Source organism: Solanum pennellii, chromosome 5 (assembly GCF_001406875.1).
Source record: "Solanum pennellii chromosome 5, SPENNV200".
Taxonomy (NCBI): domain Eukaryota; kingdom Viridiplantae; phylum Streptophyta; class Magnoliopsida; order Solanales; family Solanaceae; genus Solanum; species Solanum pennellii.
In genome coordinates, this window is record NC_028641.1 from 75570265 (window position 1) to 75587945 (window position 17681).

Below are 17681 nucleotides of genomic sequence, written 5' to 3' on the forward strand. Positions count from 1 at the left end.
AATAGCACAATAAAAACTTTTTAAAAAGTAGAACTAGTAAGATTCAAATGCACAGACACTTCCTCATTCTAAGGAGGTGAAATCATTGGATAATAATAGCATTCCGATGAAGAGTGTTCAATTTGGCTACTGGATATATGACTCGGTATATTTAATTTTAATTAATTAGAATGTATGCCTTTGATTTTTTTTTAATGAATGAAATATATTATATTACTGAATTATTTGTAATAATATATTACGCCTTAATAAGTTGCAACAATACAAGTACAACATAATACATATCTAATTAAATGGTGAGATTGTTAATAGTTCTAAATTTTTTTAGTACCCATATGTAAGGATCAAAGATGCACTTTTGAAGTGATTGAAAGTTAAAATGTACCTAGTCAAATATGAATAGGATTAAAATTAAAATACATAGATAATTGAGGAACTGAAAGTGTTATTACAATAAATATCCATTGAAATTCTACAAAAATTGAATCTCAATAAAGATTGAGTATACGTAAACTTCACTAGTGCTTTCATTGCACATTTAATGTTATTTTTCATTCTTAGAATTGTTTTTTTTTTGGTTAACAACACAACTATACAATATTTAATTACATTATAATTTGACTTATGAATTGTATTAACAAGAAAATTGATTACATAAATCTTGTGAACTAACGAATGTACCATGAAAGCCATATGGCACTCTTTTAGGTATTTTTACTAAGGCGATTTGCTTCATATTTTTAGCATTAATTATAATTAATTCTGATTTTTCATTTCTTTCATCTCGAACATAACTCATAAGGTACCCTTCATCTTCTTCTCCTTCTTTCGTGCTCGGTACGAAATAAGGTTCACCCCCGAATCTGTCATCTCCATGTAAAAATTTTGTGACATTTCCTGTGACCAAATCGATTTTCGCTAGGCCACTACATTTTGGCCATGGTTCGGCTATAGCCATGAAGGTATACCGAGTTTTTTTACCAAGTCTAGTCTTGTTGACTTGTCCCGCTTCTAAATTCATCCCTGATACTATAATCCGTCTGGTTGATCTTCCTGTACTCAAATTTAATCGAATTTCAGTTAGTTCACATTTCAAAGTCGCATCACTTCCTGAAAAAATCGAATCAGGTGGACTCATGCATGAACCTATAATCACAATGTTCGTATCACCTGATTCTTCATGATTCTCCTCCCACGCGTTCCACAAATGCATGCAAAAGCAACTAGGAACATCAATCCACTTGATTCTTGATTCGTCGTGGTCGTCTTTCGACAACACACCAAACCTAGATACTTTATTCGGGTCGTGGACTACGGGCGACCCGCCCCGTATCATCTCGGATAACTTGAATACCACTTGATAATCCGGAATGATCACGTGACTTTCCGTGATGGCAAAATCATGGATCATGGATGGGTTTTGGAGGGAAATAGAAATGTCACGTGAATTATTACCACACGTGTCAAATTTGAATAATTTAAGATAAGGTTTTTTTAATATATTATAACTCAAAGTATAAAATTCCCCTGTGATAGGGTCCACTTTAGGATGTGCTATCAATGGATCATTAATTTGTCCGTTAAAATCGTAACGTCCGTTAGACTCTAGATCGCCATCCTCCTTGATAATAACGTTATACGGAAGATCATCCTCTGACATAGCTAAAAGTCGACCGTTAAAATAAACCAAACCGGCATTTGCTACACCGGTTCCTTTAGTAGCATCCACTAACCCTAAACTCGCTCGCGCAAAAAATAGCGCGAGCCGAGCTAACCCTAAATGGCCATGTAATTCGCCAATTGGCTTAGGAAAAACCGGCCGGCCCAATGAAGCCTCTTGAACCAACCGGCTGGTTTGAGTGAACCGGCACGAGTAACTAGCTTTATTATTTTTCGAATCTAATTTAACGGCGTGAATCATACCGTCACCGTCAAATAAATGATGTCCGTTAATCGGTTCGAATAACGGGTTCGCACCGTTTCTAACGTAGACTCCGGTTAAATTAGACGGAATGTGACCCACAACTTCAAGACCGTGCTGAACCGGGGATTCATGAACCGGTGCAAAATTCCCTTCTAGTTGAATTTCCGGGTCAACCGTCCGGTTCAGCTTATGTTTTTTTTCAAACTTTGTTACAATTGAGTTTTCTAGTAAGTCCAAAGCATTGGATGCAATTTTTTGAAATAGGTTTAATTTGGGCGGGTCAATTTTTAGTGGAAATATTTTTGATTCATCTGAATTTGACGATGATTGTGACGGTGGTGGTGATGGTGATGAAATTCGTGTTCTAGGAAGAGTTATTGTGTTTTTTTTAGAAGGGTTGATGAGAATTTTGCAAGAAAATGGAGAATTGAGGGGTTTGATAGTTTGCATGGTGAAAAAAAAAAGAGTGAGTTTTGAGAATATTGGAAAATTAAGGGGGTTATATATAGAGGTTGAAAAAATAGTGGGGGCAATAGTAAGAAAAAGTAAAAAAGTTGGGGGGCCAATTGAAAAAGTCCAGCTTAGGTTGAGAAAATAAGACACGTGTAACATTAGCTCATGGAATTTGCATAGAATATTGAAAATATCGAAAATAGTTTCTTTCACCTTCTTAATAAAAATTTAACTCATAGGTCTAAACTTCGAATTCATAGAAAATTAACACATGTGGCTATATATTTCTATCTAATTCTTAATTGAATCGTAAATACTTATCTGCATCGAATATCTCATTTTGACTTACCTCAAATACTAGAGGAGGGGGATGAGGGGTTGGAAATTAAAAACTATATTGATGGAACGAAGATAAAATGTAACGAATATAAAATATTATTTATTAATTTATTTCTTTTACTTTCTAATTTTGACAAAAATATTTTTATATAACTCTCTAAATAATGATCATAATTATATTTTTCTTCCATCTAGATCTATGTAAATTTAAAATTTTAAAGCCTTTACAATTTTCTTGAACTTTTTACATTTGTTATATTTGAAAATATTTTTAAATTGTTTGTTATTTGTGGTTATGAATTGGAGGTACTTTTGTGCCTTTTGGCGATTGTTTTGGGGTACTTTTGTGCAGGGGCGGAGCCATACAAGGGTTCATTTGAACCATTTTGATGGAAAATTATATTATTTATATATGATTAAAATAATATTAATATATAAATAATAGATGTCGAACTCTCTTTTGCTATTTCGTATGTCTATTTTACGAATTTTAAATTCTTTATTAAAAATTTTAACTCCGTCACTGTTTTTGTATATGGCTTAAAATGAGATGTCATTAAAAAGATCCACTCGCATAATTATAATTATTTGTATTTGTTGTCAATATATACATACACATTAAATAATTAGTGAAATTTCATTACCAACAATAATACAAGTGATGAGTAACAAAATCGATCAAGAATTTGGACAACTTATTTCTAATCATTGATCTTAGATTAAAGATATTTATTATCTTATTTGAAAAGGTGAAATATTACATCTCAAAGCTAAAAAAATTATGTTGGGGTAAATTAAAATTTACTCTATTAATTACATAAATTATATCTTAATTTGAAGGACATAAATAATCGCTTTTAAGTTTATCATTTAATTTATAACAATAGCTAAAACATTTTACAAGTTTATTTATTATCTTTAAAGAAAAACTTTAAAGTATACATCTAACATTAAATATTTTTGTTTGAAGAGTGATTCTACTTGTTAATGTCAAATATCAAATAATTAGTAGAAGTTCAATATGATTTGTCAATATCAAATTAAAATATTTGTGACCAACTTTCTTCCATAATTATAATGCTACCTATTTTTATTGAATCAATTTGTATTAAATTATTATGCTTCTTTTGACATAATTTTATTTGTTATCTTATATATTAAGATTTAAAAAATTAACTTCTTTATATATATATATATATGACATTTTTTATGTCAATTCGAATAAATAATAAACTTTACAAAATTAAATTTTAAATATTTTTTACTACGATCTATAATTATCTTAACAAAAAAATTTCAACTATATTATGACTTATCAGGATCAACTCTTGATATTTTTACATTAAAGTGAAAACCTCGACAAGATTGACCTAAACATAAAAATATTCAATTTTAAATATGCAAAATATACACTTAATAATTTACATAAAATAGAATAAAATGAATATTTTCCCAAGTATAGTAGGATCTTGTAGATAAATATAAAGTTGATATAATCGACAAGATCCTTTGCCTATTTTATGGTCAATCACAAGTCATAAAATGGGATTTGCCACGTGAATTAGCATAAGTGTCAACGTGGGTTTTTGTTGTCATTTTGTGATAGAACTTTTGATTCAAAGGTTTGGGTACAAGTTTCCAAAATAAATAGGAAACTCACGTAAATGTGTTTTCGGTATCGTTGACGGGAGATGATATGTATCTGATAGAATATTTTAAAGATATATCTTTTTAATTTATATTTGATATATTTATTTATATGTGTTGTTAGTGACAGATGTCGAAATAGCATGTATCTTGCAAAATATCTTAACATATATATTTTTTTGTTTTTAATTATTTGTCAACTTTTAAATTCACACACTTATTAAGAAAATAATTATTGAGATGATGAGTTTATCATTTTACTCCTATTAATTACTCACTCCGTTCATTTTAGTTGTCATAATTTATATTTTTAGAGTTAAACTACAAAAATCTTTGACTAACATTTTAAGATGTATTTTTTTTCACCTGCGAAAAATTGCAATTTATAGTATTTTTCATATAGTTTTTGAATATTTAAATTTTTTGTTTAAAATATCGAATTAAATATCAACTATGAAAACTAATCAAATTGATTTTCGAATAGTGCAACATGAAAAATAAAAGTGGACGGAGGGAGTATGAAGTGGATGAATTAAAAACTCAAAATTTTCAATAAGTTTTAACTTTTTCAAAGCTAATTATGGATATAATTGGTAAAAAAATTAATCTTTCTAGATTTGTTGAAATTGACAAATAATTAGGAACAACTAAAATAAGAAAAATAAACAAATTTTATAGACAAATAGAATACTCTCTTTATTCATATTTAATCGTTTATTTGTTACTTGACATATATCTTAAGAAGTAATACTAATAAAAGTATTCAAGAGTACATTGAAACTTCGCTTAATTAATTTTTATTTCAATTTATTTGTAAGATATTTTGATGATAAACAATAATTTATATGTGTTTTTGACGATTAAATCAATAGATAACGATGCATTCGAACTTAATTTTGTACTTAATTGCCGGGTGAGATTTTTGTTGCTCTCTTGCCCTGTCACAAAAATAAATACCACGTGTCAGTGTAAATTATAATTTTTTAAAAATTTTTTTCTCCTTTAAAATATAAAAATTAATTAATGTAACACCAATAAATAAATAATTTGGGGGGGAATAATATACAAGTCCCAATACTAGAGTTTTGTCCATTACCTAAATTGCTATTTCTCATAAATTGAAAAATAATAGTCTTTTCGTTTTGAGTTTAGGTAACATATATTTGTATCTTGTGTGTTAAATATTTTAATTTTGATCATCAAGTTAGATAATAATTTTGTTTCTTAGATAAAATCAATATATTCAAGAATTATATGAAAATAGTATTAATTATTATCATAAATAAATTATATTAATATATAAAATATATAAATAATTAATAATAACGAATAGATTGTTTGACTTTCAAAATATGAAATACGCAGAGGATGAAGACACGATTTTTTGAACATGTAGTGTCTATAAACATTTCTCGAAGTGTATTGATACAATGTACGTAGTATTTTTTTTCTATCTTTTGTTTTCTATTCGGTGTTTACTATCTTTATTGGAGTTCAATTATTTCAAATTTGCGTTGGTTTTTTTTTTCCTTCAGGAAAAATGCTCTCTATAAAAGATTTTTTTTCATACCCAAAACTTGATTCCGAGAACTTTGATTAAGAAAGAACAACTTCATCCTTTGTACTACAATCATCAGTGGTGTACTACATCAAATATTCATCCCTTGTAATAAAATTATGCAATATTTATATTGTTCACGTGAGCATATATATACCTTTAAAATACACTATTAAATAATACGGGGGATAAAAGGTCTTTTTCAAAGTTCAATATCGTAACAACAATTTCAACCAAAGTTCAAATATATTTCATTTTTTCCCTATTTTTTTTGTAGTAAAAATAGTTAATATAAATATTTCATCAATTAATCTGAAAATATAAATCATCAAAAGAAAAATTCATTGAGATGAATGTATAAACTAATTTTTCGATATGTGTACCTTATAATTGTCAGCACAGAAAATAAATATTCAATATTTCAAATTAATGATTTTAATTTTTGCAATTTTTTCCAACATTTTTCTAACATATCAAATATTACCTTAATAAGTTACGACGTATCTACATTAGAGTTGATTAATTTAGGGTTCAAATTTTCTAATAGATTAACTAAAGAAAAATCTATTAAAAGAGTAAAAAATAGTTTTACAAAGATTTCGTTTTATTAAATAATTTGAAAAATATTTTTTTAAAAAAACAAGTTAATTTCTTAAAAATTAGGAAAATGACATTTCTAACGAAAGCAGAGAAAATATGATCCCACCCACGCCCCTTTCCATTTTCATAGTACATATTTCTCTGTATTACGTATAAATATTCTTGAGATAATACATTTTTATTTATTTATCAGTCATTATAAAATGACTAAAACTTACTAATTTTTCCATTAAAATATTTTTCTTAATACGAAATGTCGCTCAATTTTAAATTTCTAAAATGGTAAAATTATTTTAAAATATTATTTTTAAGCTAAAGTAATTGTTAATTTGTGACCGATGTGATGTATGTACATACGTCTGTTTTCATGCTAATTATATTTGGTCTGCGTAAGCACACTTACAACATTGAAACCATCTGAAGTAATCTAACATTTTAAATATTTTCTTCGTTTCGATTTATATATATATATATCTTTTTTCTTAAAAAAGAATATCGCGTTTTCATTTTTTAAAAAATAAATAAATTTGGACACCTATTTAATAAGGCTATGACATATGGACCTGTGGTGAGTATCATGGTTTCTTCAAGAAACTTCCAAAGATGATTCTAATATTTATGTGCTATTATGATAACAATAATTATTTAATACTTTGATTATTCTATTTTTTTATATAATATAATACATATATGGAATAATTCTAAGAAAAATTGTATATAATAACAAATTATATTTTCGTCTTTTTTTTTTTGAAATTCGCTCGTCACTCTCGTATTGCGTTGCCAGTCTCGCTCGCCTTTCTTGATTTTATACAGACATAAATGTATAAAATATATTTGTGTTTGTATAAAGCGAGAAAAATTGTATATAATATATATATTTTCGTTCTCTTGTCTTCCTTCTCTCAAATCTCGCTCGTCACTCTCACTCGTCTCTCACTTTATACAAACACAAATGTATACATTGCGTTTGTGTTTGTATATACAAATACAACTGCATATATTTTCGTCTTATACACTTAATATTATACAAATACGATCTTTCTTTGCCCATTTTTTTTGTCTTTCTCTCTTTCTCGCTTTATATAAAACAAATTATACAATTGATTCTTTTGTATATGTATGCCGAAACAGATTATATAATTGCTTCTTTTGTATATATGTACAGCAAAATAGTTATAGCTTTCATTTGTATATGTATAGCGAAATATGTATATTTATATTTGCTATAGAGCGCAATTATGCAAAGTATAGTTATAGTATACAAATATGATTTTGTGTTTGCTTTATGTGAAAGTTACTCGTAACTCTATCGATTTTGTTATCAAATACAAAATAGGGCAGACTAAAATTGCTAACATTTTTATATGCATGTATGATTTGTCGTGAATATTGAATCTCTTTACATTTCTTTATATATTTATTTTTTTATATTTTAAATCATTCTAATAAAGAATTCAACTTTCAAATTTGGATGATTAAACTTCTCGACTCTACCTGACTCTGCACAAAGCGCAAACAATATCACTAGTCTATATATGCAATAATATAACCCCATACGTATTCTTCTCGAACACTTTGTTTGGATCATTGTTACCAAACCTTATCATTTTACAACTACCACTCTTGGCTTTGCATATTTATTTGCATTGATCATCTCATCAACTTGATTCTAAATCTAAAGGCTTAATATGTTAGACGATAACGTCCCCTAAATTTGTCAGCAAATTTTATTTAGACATTCTTTAATAAAAATATATCGTAATTGAATATCTAACATGATTGATGTTCTTCATATACACCTTCGATTCAATCCTTAATAAGAAATTTATACGTATTTTCAAATATACATTACATACATAAATAGTTAATCACTTAAAATATATCACTTTTCTGTAGTTACACGCACGTCAACCTCAATTAGAACATGCCTAAGGTTTTATATTTTATTGAAACTAATTCATATGAGTAAACAAAAATATGACATAATTTAAGTGACTAACTTATCACCGTAATAAGTATTTGAGAACGCATGCAAAAAAAAGACCATTTATCGTGTTTTCAAATACTCATCTGATATAACTCTTAATTCAAGTGTCTAGATAAAATTTACCGACAAATAATATGAATGCTGAAAACAAAACATAGTTATCTATAGTCATGGTGATCAATAGACTCTAAGGTGAAAAATATGGACAAAAATGCAAAGATACTGAGAAGTGATTGTTCTTTCATTAATATAATTTCACCAAGCATTATACAATTTGAATCAACACCAATCAACAAAGTAAAGGATCCTGAGTTAAAACGTAGAAAATCGAAAAAAATCGCGTAATCCCTCAACTTCAAAAGAACCAATTCAGGTAGCTACACTCGTAAACCAACAAGGCGAAAAACGCCTCAATTGCAGCATCATGCAAAATCGGGGAAATCAGGATTTTCACAGGTTTATGTAAAATGGCTTCTCTTGTCTATTCATCAGTAACACATCCCTTGGATGCAGATTGCACATTTTTTATATACTGCAGGGAAAACAAATTAGGTCGATATAACGATGTTTGCATTCAACTCTGTCGAGTATTGCACAATTACGTACCTTGTGGAGAACACCTCGATCAGCTTTATATGCAGGGGGAGTCCAATTCTTTCTACGTAGCTCCAACTCCTCGTCTGATAACTGAACGTCCATTTTCTTCTTCTGAATGTCGATTGCTATTATGTCTCCATTTTGAACAAGACCGATTGGACCTCCTTCCTGGTGAGGGTTTGAATAGCACAATTCTTTATGACGATAAACTTAGATCATATAGATTTTTCTGATGTTATTTTGAAATGTTTATGATCTAGGACTGTTATTACATGCGGATATTTCTATAACATGTTTTTCTTAGAAGGAATACGATATTTAACAAACTAAATAAATCAAAGGGAACTGTTTAAGTATCAATCACGTTCTCATAAGCACAGTCGAACTGAGTGAAAAAAGTTGGACGCTAGAATAAAGACGAGAACTAGTTTAGCTACTAAAACTAGTGAATATCCTTTTACAGTGAACGGCATCTTTATTTAGCCATATTTTAAAGATCATTCACATATCCAGAATCTTAAGGTGATTTACGAGTTCCAGACAGCTGCAAAAAATAGAGTAACACAAATGCTAGAGTGGTCCACCGGTGGCCACAGTGAAAGCGATATGGTAAGATGAGGGAAGAGAAGAAAGTATGTATGATGTAAAATAAGTAACAAGTTGAGAAAACGAATGTTAATGCACCTGTGCTTCAGGACATATATGCCCAACGACATATCCATGAGAACCTCCAGAAAATCTTCCATCAGTAAGTAATGCAACATCCTAATGGACAACACAAAAATAAGCATTCAGCAACAATTAACAACCATACACTACGAGTAAGGCCATGCAACAGTTTCAAAACGACATGCTAAAACAAATATATACGAAACAAGGAAGAAAAAGAAGGGCTTAATACATGGTCAGCCTCTTAAACATGTAAGGATTTTTAATTTAGACACTCGAACTAAGTCATGTTTCAATTGAACACCTCAACTCTTAATGAAGTGTCAAATTAGACACTTCGATTCAAATTTCAGAGAAACTTTTGCATACTTTTCGTTCGTCTATTGAATAGTTAAGCTAACCACATAAAATATGTCATCTCCTTTAATAGTGCACATCAACCTCAAGCAGAAAATGCCTGGGGTTTTACGGCTTATTGAGGTGAATGCATATAATAAAGAGGGATGAAATGCTTTTTTGATTAACTTAACTACCTAATACATGAATGAGAACACCGCTCAAAATTTCAAAATTTGAACCGGAAATGTCTAATTGGAACACATTATTAGAAGTTGGGGTGTTCTATTGGAACAAGGCTACGGCTTAGTTGGAGTGGCTAAATGGAATATTCTGGCAAGTTCAAGGGGCTGGCTATGTATTAAACCAAGAAAAATTATCACATTACATACCTTCCCAAGACCTGCACCCATAATTGCACTTGTGGGTGTCAGCATTTCAGGCATTCCTGGTCCTCCCTTAGGCCCCTCTCCTCTAATGACTACAACTTTTCCCTGAAAGATGGTACGCAGAAAATGTGTCTTAGGCTACCCAACATCCAACACAACAGAACTGGCTCGAAAAATAGAGCTCAAACAATTGCAGCCAGTTACTAATAAACAAACGGAAAAGGCAGGAACTAATAACTGACGATTTCAATGTTCTAGAAGAGAAATTCACAGTGAAACCATACTTAAAAGATACTTTGCTACTAGGCAAATGAAATGGATCCTATGGGGTCAAATGCGAGCTAAAACGGAAGAATTAACAAGTAACAGACAGTGGGCAGGATACCTCCATGAAATACCCATTTTACCTTATGTCCTTATCTGAAACTCCAATTAGATATTTAATTCCAGTAAATCATAAAATCGAAAAGAAGATACATATATACAGAAGCAATATAGGACAGTGTAAGTCGATACAACAAGACGAACGAACGAAGCAGAGATCCTACGTTTCTTCTTAGCTGCCTTATCAAAGACCTACTTATGTTTTAGATGTTTTGCATAAACTCTGTGCTTGGGCGAGAAGGCATTAAACCCATAAAGAAGACAAGGCTTTTGCCTCAAGAAATACATGAAAGAAAAGCAACAAGAGAGAGAGCATGGCTTATTTTCATAGTAGTAATAGGTTAACAGGAACTTAGATGAAGTACCCAAAGGTGAAAAGCTTTCAAGTGTTGACATTCTGGCAACGTTTTAATCTTTAAAAATGCCTAGACAAGGGAATTTTTAAAATTTGTTCATCCAAGACAGGATCCATTGTTAGTAAATGCTCGTAACCTTTTGTCCACTAGGCTTCAAGAAATTTCAATATTTACGATTACTCTGAGCTATGAATGCTTCTTAGAAAAATTGACACTTTGGCACTCATATGGCCTCCTCACTTCATTCCCTGGTTTATCATGATAGAAGTAAAAGAAAGAAAGACATGGAAAGGGATTTTCGGCTTGCCTTAAAACTCAAAGGGTCTTCTGAGATAGCCGTAATCATAGCTTCCTCTCCTTCGAACACTAGTGCAGGGCCTGATGAACAAATTCCCATGATTGGTCTATCTTCAAAAGGCAAACAGACAGTGTCCAAAGACACCAAATATTAAACTCCAAATAAGAACATACCTTTAAAGTACATCCCTTCTTTTCCAGTGATCTTTGCCACGCTGCCCTCTGGTGCAAGGTTTCCATATAATATCTGAATATGGCCTGTTTCTTTGATGGGGTTTGACAATGGCCTTATAATTTGCTAGAAGAAAAAGAAAAACAGACAAAACTGAATATTTATCCCTAATTTCCATCAGGAGCAACAAACCTATAACAAAAATTAGTGCAACACATGGCAAGCAGTCATTGGTAGAGAGACCTACCTGACCTTCAGCTAAAGAAGGAAATAGCTTTGCATTTTCAGCCAGTGTCTTTCCCGTGACTACAAAGCAAAGAGCAAGAGAAATGAGTTCCACCAATTTTAGAAGACCTATATAAGAGAATATCTACTAAGGTCATTAAACCAATACCAGTCATACAGTCTCCATCCAAATACCCAAGCTCCAAAAGGTGGCGGATGACTGCAGGTGTACCTCCAATCTACATAACCAAGCTCATCAGAACAAAAATAAACAGCAAGGGGTGCCTACAACCAAACTACAACTATGTTGGCACACATAGTATTGCACAAACCTTGTGCACATCCTCCATGACGTATTTTCCACTAGGCTTCAGATCTGCAAGAAAAGGAACCTCATCGCTAACCTTCTGGAAGTCATCAAGAGTTAATTCCAAGCCAACAGATCTGTGGAGATACAAATTATGACTCACACACTCATCCAAAAAATAAAGTGAACTCGGTGGAAAAATTGCTCACCTTGCAATAGCAATTAAATGTAGTACAGCATTTGTAGATCCACCAAGTGCCATGACCATCACCATTGCATTTCGAAGTGAACTTTTTGTGATGATATCTCGAGGTTTCAAGTCCATCTTCAACAATTCCAAAAGATATTTCCCCGCTAGGCGACACTCATCCAACTTCAGTGGGTCTTCAGCAGGTGTGGAAGAGCTTGTGTATTGGAAAGGATATGAATAGAAGGACATATTAGCAATGAATCTTCATTCTTTAAACAAAGTTTAACTGCGTCACATTTTTCTACCTATAAGGCAGCGACATGCCCAATGTCTCAATAGCAGATGCCATGGTGTTTGCAGTATACATTCCACCACAAGCCCCCGCACCTGGACATGAATTACGAACTACATTCATCCTTTGTTCATCACTGACACCACCACTAACATACTCTCCATACACCTATAATTAAAATCAAAGCATGAAAAGGCAATCACCAACATTCTTACAGAATTGAAGATCTGTGATTTAAAAATCTAAGACTTTTGCCTTTCAAGTTTAGCTTTCTCGAAATAAAAAATTTCAAGTCACACAGCATGCTTCTGTCATATAACCCCATAACTACAACTCCCAAATGACATGTCTGAAAGCTTAAAATTCTAAGAGGGGATTTCATTGGCTAGGAAATGCTTAAAAAAAATTATGACCTTATTGGGTAAGAATAGAAAATAAAACGGCTAAGAAGAATTGTAATCTAGTAAAGCTTTTTTACTCACCTCCTTAGTGAATTTGTGTGCAAATGCTTTACTTATCAAAGAAAAAACCATACAAAAAAAATCTCATCCTTTACAGAAGCTCCCTCTTGAATATTTTGATGTTCCCCTATGGTTCCTCAAGTACTCGCATAGGCTAAGAGAACTTCAACCAAAACATGCTTTATCCTTGTCTTAATGGTTTTATTTTCTAAAGACCATCCACTGTTATATTTTCACCCCAAGCGCGCTTATTATTCTCCATGTATCACAAAGTCCATTCAAAGCCCTACCTAAACAGAGGATTTTTATCGCACTTCGAAGGCAAAATGGACAGACGAATTGCTAAAGGGGGCAATAAGAAGAAATACCTGGAAGGCCGATACTATGTCGAATGTGTGCCCTTGAAAATGACCAGGCTGTATATTCGAGAAAAGGTAAAGGATCAATAATAATTTAAAAATAAACAGCATAAGAGATCAACACGTATGCTGTAAATGTTGAAATGTTATCTAGAGTTGTTTAGGTCGCTTTTTATATAGTATTATTTCTAGAAAGTTGGTTACCCTTACAATTAGGCAATAAAGTAATTGATGAGACTGTTTTTCATATTGAGTGATTTCATCTATCACTTGCTCAGTAGTCAGTACATCAAAGCATTAGATTTCAGATACTACACTGGTACTTCTTCACCTTTGCTTTTAAATATTCTCCCTTAAAGTGCAGTCTCCCTTTTTGTTTATTCCCCATGGTTATTCAACTTCACTTTTCTCAAAGAAATTTTGAAAGCGATAGCATGGTCCCAAGCAGCAAAAATCAGAATATAATATATATAATCTACAGGAAAAGAGACTTTGGAAGAACAAGAAAGAATCAGAGTGAATGCTACTATCTGACCTTAATGGTTCCACCATATATCATGATACTTGGCCTGTTTAATCTTCCCATCGCCATAATTGTGCCTGGCATCTGCCAAATTACAACAATTATCACTTGATGGAGATAGAGCATGCCGGAATTCATGTTTTTGCTTGCTCAAATTGCAAAAAAGAACCATCAACTTCTATACAAAATCTTAAAATATACTAGTACAAGAAATCTTACCTACACGAGATTGCAAGTATGTACAAAGATAGTCAGCAATCTTATGAAAGTAAAACAGCAAATGTATTGAATATACCAATAATGCAAAACTCACATCTTTTTTCTCCACAATAATAGCAAAGTTTGCATTTTTTTTTTTAAATAAATAAAAACTAATACCCCAATAAACTTATTTGTGTCGACTTTCACACTCCACAATTGGATAAATGAACTCACAAGTCACAATCACCATATATCAAGAACATCCAAAAAAACAAACAAAAAAGTACAGAAAAGAGTGTCACAGATTCACTCACATGGTATAAATTAAATACACTTCCTAGAAGAATATACTTTAGAAAAGAGTTTTAAGCATTAACTGATAGCTAAAAATGGTCCCCTTTTTTTTCAAATTCTATTAAAAACTAAAAAGAAGCTCATATTTTCATCACATACAGGTATAGCAATATTCCCATCATACCACTGAGTAGACATAACTGTTTCATTACTATCAACAATCAATCAAATCTCTTGACATTACGCCTACCTCTATGAGAGGATATTAAATTATAGCATAAGCAAGCAATAACAATAACGAAATAATGTGAAACGGAGAGCAGCCTGCAACGAAATAACTCCCTTTTTTTCAAATTCTATTAGAAAACTAAAAGAAGCTCACAATTTTATTTAATCCAGGTATAGCAATATTCCCACTATGAGCATACATGACAGTTTCATTACTATCAGCAATCAATCAAATCTCTTGACATTACGCCTACCTCTACGAGAGGATATTTCCAATAGACTCTCGACTTAAAATAAAGCATCCACGATATTAACAATAACGAAATAATGTGAAATGGATAGCAATACGCAACGAAATTATTCTCTTCTTTTTTTTTCATATTCTATTAAAAAGCTAAAAGGAGGCTCACATTTTTATCACATCCAGGTATAGCAATATTCCCATCATACCACTGAGCAGACATAACAGTCTCAATGCTATCAGCAATCAAATCTCTTGACTGCAAACTAAAACACATTCCTCTAGTCCCCATAGAAATAGCATCACTAACACCAATAGTATTAAACCTGAATCCCACCATATCAGCTTCTTGAACTCCTTCTTTAACAGCTTCAGCAAGTTTCAACAAATGCATATTACAAGTGTTCCCTTCATACCAAACTGATGAAATCCCAATTTGGGGTTTTTTCATATCATCATCAGATAATCCTACACCGTACAGAATCGCTTGTGAACCACCTTGAGACTTGGGTTCAGTAATCCGGCTGCTAAATTTGTTGAGTTTCTGAGATGGGGTTGTTGAATTGGTAGTCTCCGGTGGTGCTCCGGCAGCTCGGATGGTGAGGGTGGGTGGGAGTCTACTGTAGTAGGGTCTACATTGGGTATTGAAAGATGGGATTTTTTGGGTGGTGGGGTGTAGAGGTGGAGAAAGCAAACTAGCTTGCATAGCTATTGAGAAAGGGGGTTTTGGAGGAAGAAGAAGAAAGACAAAAATGGAGATTGTCAATATATATATATATATATATAATACTATATAGTAAATTTTATTTTATTTTATCAAATTAGTGGCATGTTCATTGTTATTGGAATCTTGTTTATATTATAAAATAAGAAGATTTTTAATTGTACAATAATGTTTTTATAAGAAAGTAACAAGTTATTGTCTCTTTGTGTTTAGGTGGATTCACTATAGTTTGGAGTAATAACAATAGCTAGTTGGCTAAATAACTTAATTTTTATACGTTGAGCTCGAAATTTGTTTATATTTAATATGATTTTCGAAAAAATAAAACGGAACAGACGTTTCTCGCAAACATCAATTTTTCATAGTGAGAGAGATGGTCCTTGGTGAGCTTTCTTTTCAGCTCTATCATTTCATTCGAACTAAATTACATCAAGATAGAGTTCATTTTGTAATAAGAGCCTTGTTGGGCTTTTATGGAGCTTGGGGCTAGAACATAGAGTTCGAAGACTAAATTGAAGATTACTAGACGACTAGCAGAGCAACACTCAGTAGGGACGTTGAGACTGTTTAAATTCCCAATTTATGACAGGAAAAAAAAACGAGTTACTATAATAGTTATTTAAAGATACAATAGATATACATTCACTCTTCAACGAATAAGAAAACACTTGAATTTTGAGAACACACATATAAATATTTTAATTTGATCTCAACTGACATCTAAAAACTCTAACGGGATTCCGATAAAAATGTTAGCCTTTTTAGTAAGTTGGACTTTCAAAATTAATAGAGGGTTGGACTATGAAATGAAACATGAAGTTGGTTAACCTGATTCACTAATTAAAGCCTGTTTATTCCATATATTTATTTGGGCCGGCCCATCATATATACAACTACCCAAAATATAATATTATTATTTATCACTCCAACGTTGTAAATTACTCCTGTTTTCTTTTTATGGGTATAAATATGGAAAAATTACTTAAATAAATAATTTATTTTATTATATTCTTTAATTTTTCTTATTATTTGAAAAAATTACAAAAATTTATATTCTATCCTATTTCAAATAGATAACTTTACATAATGTTTCAGTTAGATAAATGTGATGTATCAAGACGTCTAGTGACGTATTTGAAATCGAGATGTGATATACCTAAATGTAGAGATATGTATCTAGAACTGGGACGTGGTGTATCGGGGTGTTATTTGATGTATTCAAATTTCACTAAATTTAAGAAGTTTTTTATAATTAAAAAATAATAAAAATATGTTAACACTATAAAATTTCCAAATATTGACACATTTCCTTTTCTTTAGGCACTCTTCTTGTTTCTCTTTAAGATTAAGAATAATTAATTAAGCAAAGTATTCACATGTCTTTTAGTGATAATTAATTAACAATAGTAGTTTAATTATCACTAAATATATTATTTTTATTTTATATTAGTTAACCATTTTACAAAAAATAATTATGTCATATTAGTTGTCAACATTACTAAATTAAAAAGACATTAATTAATTTTTTCCTTATATTATTGTTGCATTTAATTTTTTTAAAAAAGTGTTCATATTTGTTTGTACATCTCAAGAAGTTTTTTAAGGGGTGAATTAGTAAATTTTTATTTAATTATTTACGATTTCTTAATATGCGTGTAAACACAAAATGATCAACTAATATGCCACAGATCAAAAAAGAAATTATTAATGGTAATTTCATTTTAACATTTTTTGTTAATATTCATAAAATATATGATAATATTAAATCCTATGATAACTAATAAAATAATATTAACAGGAATTTCAAACACATTTTATAAATATATCTATTTATTACCGTAAATTTTTTATTGTCATGTCAGTTGGTGATCTAGTCTACTAGACTAGATTTAGCCTAATTATTAATTAAATTAGGCTCAATATAC

General features: G+C 30.8%; 2 protein-coding genes across 2 annotated transcripts; both read right to left on the reverse strand.

The window, feature by feature from the left end:
* Positions 1-629: 629 nt before the first annotated feature.
* Positions 630-2714, reverse strand: LOC107019771 (9-cis-epoxycarotenoid dioxygenase NCED6, chloroplastic). The gene has a single exon (XM_027917061.1). The coding sequence runs from the start codon at positions 2534-2536 to the stop codon at positions 635-637; it is 1902 nt and encodes a 633-aa protein (XP_027772862.1). The 5' UTR covers positions 2537-2714; the 3' UTR covers positions 630-634.
* Positions 2715-8731: 6017 nt separating this feature from the next.
* Positions 8732-15795, reverse strand: LOC107020761 (dihydroxy-acid dehydratase, chloroplastic). The gene is made up of 14 exons (XM_015221252.2): positions 15202-15795; positions 14081-14152; positions 13555-13602; positions 12739-12893; positions 12453-12647; positions 12269-12380; positions 12106-12175; positions 11959-12017; positions 11714-11837; positions 11550-11620; positions 10506-10607; positions 9793-9873; positions 9118-9276; positions 8732-9043 (listed from the first exon to the last, which is right to left on the reverse strand). Exons 1-14 carry the CDS (start codon positions 15736-15738, stop codon positions 8993-8995), a joined length of 1836 nt encoding a protein of 611 aa, XP_015076738.1. The 5' UTR covers positions 15739-15795; the 3' UTR covers positions 8732-8992.
* Between the last annotated feature and the right edge of the window lie 1886 nt (positions 15796-17681).

Excerpts from the sequence above, each read along its gene's own strand:
- LOC107019771 (XM_027917061.1), bottom strand. The coding sequence starts at position 2,536 with ATGTTACACGTGTCTTATTTTCTCAACCTAAGCTGGACTTTTTCAATT.
- LOC107020761 (XM_015221252.2), bottom strand. The coding sequence starts at position 15,738 with ATGCAAGCTAGTTTGCTTTCTCCACCTCTACACCCCACCACCCAAAAA. Across the intron at positions 13,603-14,080 it reads TATATGGTGGAACCATTAAG|CCTGGTCATTTTCAAGGGCA; the intron begins GTCAGATAGTAG and ends TCGAATATACAG. Across the intron at positions 12,381-12,452 it reads CATTTAATTGCTATTGCAAG|ATCTGTTGGCTTGGAATTAA; the intron begins GTGAGCAATTTT and ends GTATCTCCACAG.